At 43.7% G+C, this 8,159-nt stretch overlaps 2 protein-coding genes across 5 annotated transcripts; one reads left to right on the plus strand and one right to left on the minus strand.

Annotated features, from left to right (window-relative positions):
- Nucleotides 1-133: 133 nt before the first annotated feature.
- Nucleotides 134-1,616, plus strand: LOC105281552 (enoyl-CoA delta isomerase 2, mitochondrial). Its single transcript, XM_011342842.3, has 6 exons — nucleotides 134-379; nucleotides 479-642; nucleotides 716-836; nucleotides 926-1,015; nucleotides 1,143-1,283; nucleotides 1,379-1,616. Exons 1-6 carry the CDS (start codon nucleotides 281-283, stop codon nucleotides 1,532-1,534), a joined length of 771 nt encoding a protein of 256 aa, XP_011341144.1. The 5' UTR covers nucleotides 134-280; the 3' UTR covers nucleotides 1,535-1,616.
- On the minus strand, nucleotides 1,207-7,043 carry LOC105281553 (DNA repair and recombination protein RAD54B). 4 transcript variants are annotated; one of them, XM_011342844.3, is made up of 11 exons: nucleotides 6,645-7,043; nucleotides 6,478-6,577; nucleotides 6,312-6,404; nucleotides 5,845-6,216; nucleotides 5,680-5,772; nucleotides 4,926-5,618; nucleotides 4,078-4,831; nucleotides 3,844-4,003; nucleotides 3,393-3,753; nucleotides 3,232-3,322; nucleotides 1,207-1,348 (listed from the first exon to the last, which is right to left on the minus strand). In XM_011342844.3, the coding sequence occupies exons 1-10, from the start codon at nucleotides 6,821-6,823 to the stop codon at nucleotides 3,233-3,235; spliced, it is 2,895 nt and encodes a 964-aa protein (XP_011341146.1). In that variant the 5' UTR covers nucleotides 6,824-7,043; the 3' UTR covers nucleotides 1,207-1,348; nucleotide 3,232. The 4 variants fall into 4 exon arrangements, with proteins under 4 accessions (XP_011341146.1, XP_026829843.1, XP_026829842.1 ...); XM_026974042.1 differs by lacking the exon at nucleotides 1,207-1,348 and having other exon boundaries at nucleotides 2,728-3,322; nucleotides 5,845-5,944; nucleotides 6,026-6,216; XM_026974041.1 differs by lacking the exon at nucleotides 1,207-1,348 and having other exon boundaries at nucleotides 2,728-3,322; nucleotides 5,845-5,919; nucleotides 5,995-6,216.
- Nucleotides 7,044-8,159: the final 1,116 nt, after the last annotated feature.

The following is an 8,159-nucleotide window of genomic DNA, read 5'->3' on the forward strand; positions in this document are numbered from 1 at the left end:
TGCACATACACTGAAAAAAATCACATTAACGTGAGTGGTGGTGCATCAATAACGTCTCTCGGGCTACTTGAAAAGGCTCGGCGACAACCTTTGGCTCGACAACTCGATACATACACCTACACGATACGTATGATATACATATACACACACGCACACAATACTCAAGTCGGCATCGGCAACATCATCCTCGATTGGAATGAGGAGAGTGAGTAAGCAGGAGGTTACAGGTTGGACGAATAGCGCAAACCCGTTAAAAAGAAATTCGTGACAGCCTATCGACATGGCGCGACAAGGTACATTTATTTTGAGTACTGTGGAAAATGGAATTCAAAAAGTGGTGCTGAATAAACCTGCCAAGAAGAATGCACTCTCGATATCGGTAGGTAGAGACGCGCCGAGAGAAACTTGTCACTGTAACGCTTGATGTATAATAAAAAACAATCATGATCAGGCATCTGTTACGCGTTTACTTTTGCAGATGTACGAGGAATTGACGACACTTTTAAACGAATCCGCCAAAAATGAGAAAGTCTTGATATTCGCGCTGACAGGAAACGGCGATTTTTTCAGCAGTGGCAATGATTTAAGCGGTGCTATGACAATAGGAGAAACTGGTATCGACAATGCCAATTTGGCAGTCAAGTAAGTATCAAATGACTCTACATTATATCCGAGATTGTTGAACAAGTACAATATATGCTCAAATAATCGACAGGAATTTCGTCGACGCTCTAATCCTGTATCCGAAACTTTTGATAGCTATCGTAAACGGACCGGCAATAGGAATAGGGTCTACAATGTTAGGGATTTTCGATATAATTTACGCTTCGAGTAAGGTACCTGTCGAGCAATTGACGCACTTTGACGCAGCGTCTTCAGTAAATCAGATCGGCGTTAACGCGAATGTCTCGTATAATTTGCACAGGCATATTTCCAAACACCGTTCAGTTCCCTGGGCCTTGTCGCCGAAGCATGTTCCTCGTACACGTTCCCCAGATTATTGGGACACTCCAAGGTAGGCTAGCAGTTTATCGTTACGTTATACGTTTACGAGATCGCTCATACGTATCAGAAATCACCTCTTTTTTTTTTATGCCACTATACCACGATCGCTTTCAACGGTGCAGAATATCTTTACTTAGGCTGGAGATATGCTGTATCTGGGCTACAAGATGAGTGCGCAAGAAGCTAAGCAACGTGGTTTGGTCAGCGAGGTGTACAATCATGAATCCCTCGAGGGAGTATGGAATCATCTCAACCAAGTATCTAAGCTCTCCGCAGAGGTATCATTCTTTTCTCGCGAACAATTCTTGCCCATGTGCCGCCAGAAACAGTCAATCCAAGATCACTAAACGAAAAAATAATTGATCTGTTTCAGTCGATACTGGCGACCAAAAGATTGCTGAGCAAATGGAACAAGGAGACTCTGTTGCACGTTAATGCCGAGGAGATAAAGGAATTGAGAAAACGATTTGACTCTCCCGACTTGCTCGAGAGGCTTCTTAGTTTCTTAACGCGAAAGAATAAGATCTAGAACGAGTAAAAGAATGCTTGTATTGGGTTGGCCAAAAAGTAATTGCGTTTTTTTTTATATAAATAAAAGGCGAATTTTTCATGGGAAACAAAAACTTTATTAAACAATATATTGTCCATTTCGTTTGATTATCTTTTGCCATTTTTCAGGCAACTTCATGATTCCGCGCTCAAAAAAGGTCTTATCTTTTTCAGCAAAAAACAATTAAAACAACGATTTCATATCCTCGTCAGCAGTAAAGGTTTTACCATTCAAGGCGTTTTGCAAAGAACGAAACAAATGGTAATCCGATGGTGCCGGGTCTGGCGAATATGGTGGATGTGGTAACACGTCCCATCCAAGCTGCAACAATTTTTCACGAGTGACCAAACTTGTACGTGGTCTAGCGTTATCATGGTGAAACACAACACCTTTGCGATTCACCAATTCTCGACGTTTCTGTTTGATGGCATCGTTTAATTTATCCAGTTGACGACAGTATACGTCTGAATTAATGGTTTGATTCCTTGCAAACAGCTCAAAATACACAATACCTTTAAAGTCCCACCAGACTGGCAGCATAATCTTTCTTTGGTGAATATCTGCTTTTCAAGTGCTTTCAGCAGGTTCATCACGCTTGCTCCACCATCTTTTTCGTTTGACGTTGTTGTAGACGATCCATTTTTCGTCGCCTGTTATCATACATTTCAAAAATCGATCATTTTCCTCACGTTTCAAAAGAGAATCGCAGATGTCAATACGCTTAGTGAGATGAATTTCTTTGAGCTCATGTGGTACCTAAATATCGAGCTTACTAATGTATCCAAGTCGTTTTAAATGGTTTTCAACACTCGATTTCGATATGTTAAGATTCTCGGCAATCTCTTGTGTCGTTAAACGCCGATTCGAATCGATCAGTGCCTTTATTTTGTCATCATCAATTTCGATTGGCCTTCCTCAGCGTGGTGCATCTTTCACATTAAAATCTGCAGATCGAAATTTAGTAAACCAATTTTGACACTGCCGCAGTTGTAAAGCATCTTCGCCATATACATCAGATAACTTTTTATGAGCTTGCACAGCGTTTTTCCCTTTTCGGAAGTAATAAAACAAAATATGAGGAAAATGTTCTTTTTGATTTTCCATTTTGAAATCGACGGCAAACAAATAATTGTTAACGAAATCGTGTACTTTCTTTTTCTAAAAGAAGCTTGAACTGTGAGTTGTTAACCTACATAATGAATTTGCGGTTTAGAATGAAGTTAGTTACATTTCAAGATATGTATGTCCATCTATTGGAAAAAAACGCAATTACTTTTTGGCCAACCCAATATATTCGCTTGTCGATATGACATTCCATGTTACGGATGTTTTATATACATATACACAGTGGTTTCTATTTTGGAGTATTTTTATATTCGACCCCAAGCTATCCATTGAGCCTACTCTGAACTTGATGCGTTCAGCGGTTATTGAGATCTAATAATCTGAGTGTCCGCGAAAGCGTCGCTTCGCGTAACAGTACACGGTCGGTCTCGCTGCGCATATACTTGGCACGAGACACTACCGTGTCTCTTGAAAAATACAGCGCGCGCGCTACACGTGTGTGTACACGTGTTTACGATATAAATTGTAAACTCTACGGACACACGACGCAATTGTAACGTTTATCCTGGTTTACAATATATTTTTACGATTTACATAATTTTTCATCTTACCTTAATTAGCCGGCGCGTGTTGCGAAAGAGGCACTGTGGAGCTCTTAAATATGTATGTCATATCGTTGGCTACTTCGGTCAACATGATGTTCTGTAAGGCCAATTGGTGCGTGTGAAAAACAAACACGTTACACGCACGCGGTTCGAAATATTATACATACCTGCATGAGGTCCACTGGAAACGGCTGCTTATAGTGTTGCCACTCGAGAAGCTGATTTATAGTCAAATTTGGTTGGGACGTCTTGTCGCGCAACGTCAATTGACAATCCCGCGTCTCCCTGTGCTCCTCGTTTCGTTCCACGGAAGATACGTGCTCGTTATTCCGACCTGAACAGGGGCAGTTCATTAAATCGTGCGTTAACGAGACGGTATCAGTCGCCAGCGTAAACAAATCCTTCAGTTCTTCGATAGACAATTTCAGGGAACCCAGATGGTTCAGATCCACCACGGATTCACTCAGGCCAGCTTTGCTGATCTGTCTTTGATATATCTTCTCCTCTATCGTGCCCGTCGTCAGCAATCTACAAAACAGTTATTCACCGAGGGGATTACTCGACGACGGGAGTCGCCGCGCGACTCGTACGCTATCGCACGCGAGTTCTCGTACAAACCTGTAAATGTAGACGTCCCTTTTCTGCCCATCTCTCCAGATTCGTGCCATGGCTTGCGCGTCCGATGCGGGATTCCAATCGGAGTCGAATAACACGAGCCTCGACGCTCCGGATAAATTCAGACCAACTCCGCCCGCTTTGGCGCTCAACAGGAAGACCTCTGTAACAATGATCCGTGTGCTGCGATAGCGATCGTGTCACGTTTGTATCGTAGTCAGTTTTTACAAAACTTACTGCTCTCGTCGGTCCGCGTATTAAACTGTTCAATGATCTTGGACCGCGTGGAGCTCAGAGTAGTACCGTCCAATCTCGAGAACTCTAATCCCTCGATACCGCACACGGTCTCGAGCAGATCGAGCGTTTGCGTGTAATAGGAGACCAACACCAGCTTTTCCTCAGTCCTTTTCAAGTTTCTCATCAGCGTTTGCACGACAGTGACTTTCCCGCAGTACTCGGTGAAGTTATCGTCCTGTTCCTTCTGCCTGTTCGTTGTTGCCTGCGGGAGCAGGTACTGCGTGCTTTCCTTGTCGTTTACGAATAGATTCGGGTGGTTGCAGACTTTCTTCAGAGCGGTGACAACGGACAGGTGCATGTTGCTCTTATCCTGCATGCAAATCTTATTGAACCAAGCATCGGTAACGTGAACGTACAAGTCTCGCTGTCTGCTGGATAAGGAGCAGAACAGGACCATCTCGTGTTTATGCGGTAGGTACTGGTTTATCGTCTCTTGCGTGCGCCTTAGAATGAAACGTTTCGTGAGCTCGTGCAATTCCGTGGCTCTCTCATTCCCCAGACAGAGGGTCTCCGCGTTCGCGCGGGGGCACTGGGACGCGACGATCGGGTCCTCGTAATAACCCTTGTACTCGGCGGGAGTGCCGAGGATACCAGGATTCACGAAATCGACCAGCGCATAAAATTCCTTCAAGTCGTTCTGTATGGGGGTGCCCGTCAACAGAATCCGCCTTTTACAATCTAGCTCGTTCAACAGCTACAAACGAAATAAGGTGGCACGTAAGATCGAACGAGTCGAAATTAAAGCGGATGTATGTTCAACGTGGAGGTAAAAGTGCGAGAATAATTACTTTTGCCGCTTTCACATTGCTATTTTTCAGTCGGTGGCCTTCGTCGCACACGATTAGATCGAACGCGATTTCGCTGATCTCCGCGTGACACCTCATCAACATTTCATAGCTAACGATCATTACCGTGTTCATCGGGTGCTTCGTAAAATCCTTGGGCTTGTTGCTCTTACCGTCCACGACATACGCAGACATTCTGTGGGAGCCCAGCCACTTTACGAATTCCTTGTCCCAATTCTGGCACAAGCTACTTGGTGTTATTATGAGAATGCGTTTCAAGATCGGTTTGCCGCGTGGACCCTTCTTCAACAGCGTCCAGATCAGCGTGATACACTGCAAGGTTTTGCCAAGGCCCATATCGTCGGCCAAAATCGCGCCGAGGTAATCGGGCGCTCTCAGACCCATCAAGCACTCGTAAAGAAAGACTACTCCGTGACGCTGGTGTTTTCTGAGCTTCGCCGTTAAACAGAAGTCGACCGAGACTTCCTGCTCCTTTTGCGGATCCTCGTCGCTTACCAATATAGCCGCGGGACTCGTGTACGGCATCACCAAAGGCTCGCAATTCACCGGTTCTCTGGCGGTTGACAACAGAGGTACAAAAGCAGAGGTAGAGGTTCCCTTTCGCGATCGCACTTTTACCACTTCATTGGAGCGCTTCTCCGGTTCAACCACCTGTTGCGACACTCGATCCGTGACCTAAGATAAAATTTCTTAAATTTCTTCTACTGCCTAGAAGAATGTACGCACAAACTCTTACCTCAACTTGTTTATTTTGGACAATCAACGTGGAACCTTCCACCACGTTGAGCGGATTGACCGTAGCTCTTCCTATAATGCTTCCACTCGAGTCCTATCACGAGTATATCAAAAGTGTTAGAGCAATGGAGGAAAGAATTAATAAATTGATGAAAAAAATTTGTACCATTAAAATTGCACTTTTTCCAATCACTTCCAGTAGACCGTCGTTATCCCACGTCTTGTGCTTTCTGGAAGACACCTTGCCATACATAACGTTGAAAATGCTACAAAACAATCGGTACTTATACTTAGCACGAGAGAAAATCAGATTCACCTGTTGCAATACTTGTTTCCAGAATACTTGCATTTTGGTCCTCGCTTGCGTTGCATCGACAACCGACTCTGCCTTTTCGGTAGAGCTCTGTCTCTCTGGTGATACAAACGCATTTCTCACAAATGTAGACACTTTACATCGTTTTTGTGGCGCTTCTCTCACCGTTGGTTCGTTGGAAAGTTTCTCCATGACAGAGGGATCTTGCGACACCCGTTCTATAATCTATGATAAACTTTGTCAAATATCCTGCACATCTATTACATGGTACAACGCTGCACAAGTGATCACTGAATGCACCAATGGGCACAAATGTTTACCTCAATCCGTCTGTTTCCTATGATCAATGTAAAACCTTCTGTCGCATCATGTGGATTGATCACGGTTCTCCCCATGACATTTCCCTCCAAGTCCTGTTGAAGTCGTGTCAGAAATGTTAGTGTAATCTAGTAGTGACGTAAACACGTGGAATAAAAGCTCACTTACCCTGAGAACTGCGGTCTTCCCCGTAACTTCCAACAGGCCGTCGCCGCTCCATGTTTTGCGTTTCTTTGAAGTTACTTTACCGTACACCACACTGAAGATGCTGCAAAAAAAATACAATGTTCTCGTACATGGTAACGATAGTCGTTCCCCGTCTTAAAAATACTCACAGTTTCGTTTCCACTTGGGTCGCGGACGCTTCGGCTGCTGGCGTTTCCTCCGAGCGAATCGAAACAACGGTATCTCGCTTCCTTGATGAATTATCTTCCGACTTGACATTGTTGTCGGTGTTTGCTCGACTCGCTTTCTCAAACAGTCTCAAGATATCCGTGTTACTTCTAAGAGACATTTTTGTCTACCACTCTCGCGTACGCGGATAATTATTATTCTCGTCAGTGACACGTTTTGTGGCTAAAGGATCAGAGACTGTAAATTTCTCTGCGATAAACGTCGGAGAAGAATATTCGAGCGATTCGGAGCGATGTATGAATATGCAGCGATCGCAATGACTCAAATAACTCAAGGCGGGAAACGAATTGATTCAACTGAATTTAAATCAATGGATGCATCCAATGCTATACCGCTTCCTGAGAGCACTATAAATCCCCTAGATTCCTTATCGGCAGCGGAGTGCACTCGCGCGGCGTTTCGGTGAACTGCGATCACGCAACTTCCTAGCACGATGAGCGCTACGATTGGTCGAATCCGATCGTTGTAGAGAAATTCTAGAGAAATCTAACGTCACAGGTCGCGTTCTCGAATCAGGAGAAATCATAGACATAGAGATATGGACTGTGCCATCCATATGTAAAAGTGGTCGTGAAAAAAGAAGGAGAAGACATGAAGACGGCCAATCTCTCTCTCTTTCTATTCAACGCTTAGAAAGAGAGAGAGATTGGCCGTCTTCACGTCCTCTCCTTCTCATTTTTCCTGACGATACGATACAGCTATGGATGGCGCAGTCAATAGGGGCTTTCTATTAACGACACAGTGCGACACAGAGTATCATTGGCCCCGTTCAGCAAACTCAACAGTTGGGCAACGTTACTAGATTTTCCGCTGATACTCGATGCTGATTTGTTGGTTCTAAAAGTTGGAACCAATTATGTTCGATTTCTACTAAGCAGTTGAGTCTGCTGAATGCGGCCATTCTATTGGGTTGGCCAAAAAATAATTGCGTTTTTTTTTATATAAATAAAAGGCGAATTTTTCATGGGAAACAAAAACTTTATTAAACAATATATTGTCCATTTTGTTTGATTATCTTTTGCCATTTTTCAGGCAACTTCATGATTCCGCGCTCAAAAAAGTTCTTATCTTTTTCAGCAAAAAACAATTCCAACAACGATTTCATATCCTTGTCAGCAGTAAAGGTTTTACCATTCAAGGCGTTTTGCAAAGAACGAAACAAATGGTAATCCGATGGTGCCGGGTCTGGCGAATATGGTGGATGTGGTAACACATCCTATCCAAGCTGCAACAATTTTTCACGAGTGACCAAACTTGTACGTGGTCTAGCGTTATCATGGTGAAACACAACACCTTTGCGATTCACCAATTCTCGACGTTTCTGTTTGATGGCATCGTTTAATTTATCCAGTTGACGACAGTATACGTCTGAATTAATGGTTTGATTCCTTGCAAGCAGCTCAAAATACACAATACCTTTAAAGTCCCACCAGACT

The sequence above is a fragment of the Ooceraea biroi genome, chromosome 12 (genome assembly GCF_003672135.1).
Source record: "Ooceraea biroi isolate clonal line C1 chromosome 12, Obir_v5.4, whole genome shotgun sequence".
Taxonomy (NCBI): Eukaryota; Metazoa; Arthropoda; class Insecta; order Hymenoptera; family Formicidae; genus Ooceraea; species Ooceraea biroi.

Bases quoted from the DNA above. Each gene is read 5' to 3' on its own strand.
- LOC105281552 (XM_011342842.3), top strand. From the start codon at position 281: ATGGCGCGACAAGGTACATTTATTTTGAGTACTGTGGAAAATGGAATT. The intron at 1,016-1,142 runs GTAGGCTAGCAG...ATCTTTACTTAG, and splicing joins GATTATTGGGACACTCCAAG to GCTGGAGATATGCTGTATCT. The intron at 1,284-1,378 runs GTATCATTCTTT...GATCTGTTTCAG, and splicing joins TATCTAAGCTCTCCGCAGAG to TCGATACTGGCGACCAAAAG.
- LOC105281553 (XM_011342844.3), bottom strand. From the start codon at position 6,823: ATGTCTCTTAGAAGTAACACGGATATCTTGAGACTGTTTGAGAAAGCG. The intron at 4,832-4,925 runs GTAATTATTCTC...TTTCGTTTGTAG, and splicing joins GCAATGTGAAAGCGGCAAAA to CTGTTGAACGAGCTAGATTG. The intron at 3,754-3,843 runs GTTTGTACGAGA...ACTGTTTTGTAG, and splicing joins AGGGACGTCTACATTTACAG to ATTGCTGACGACGGGCACGA.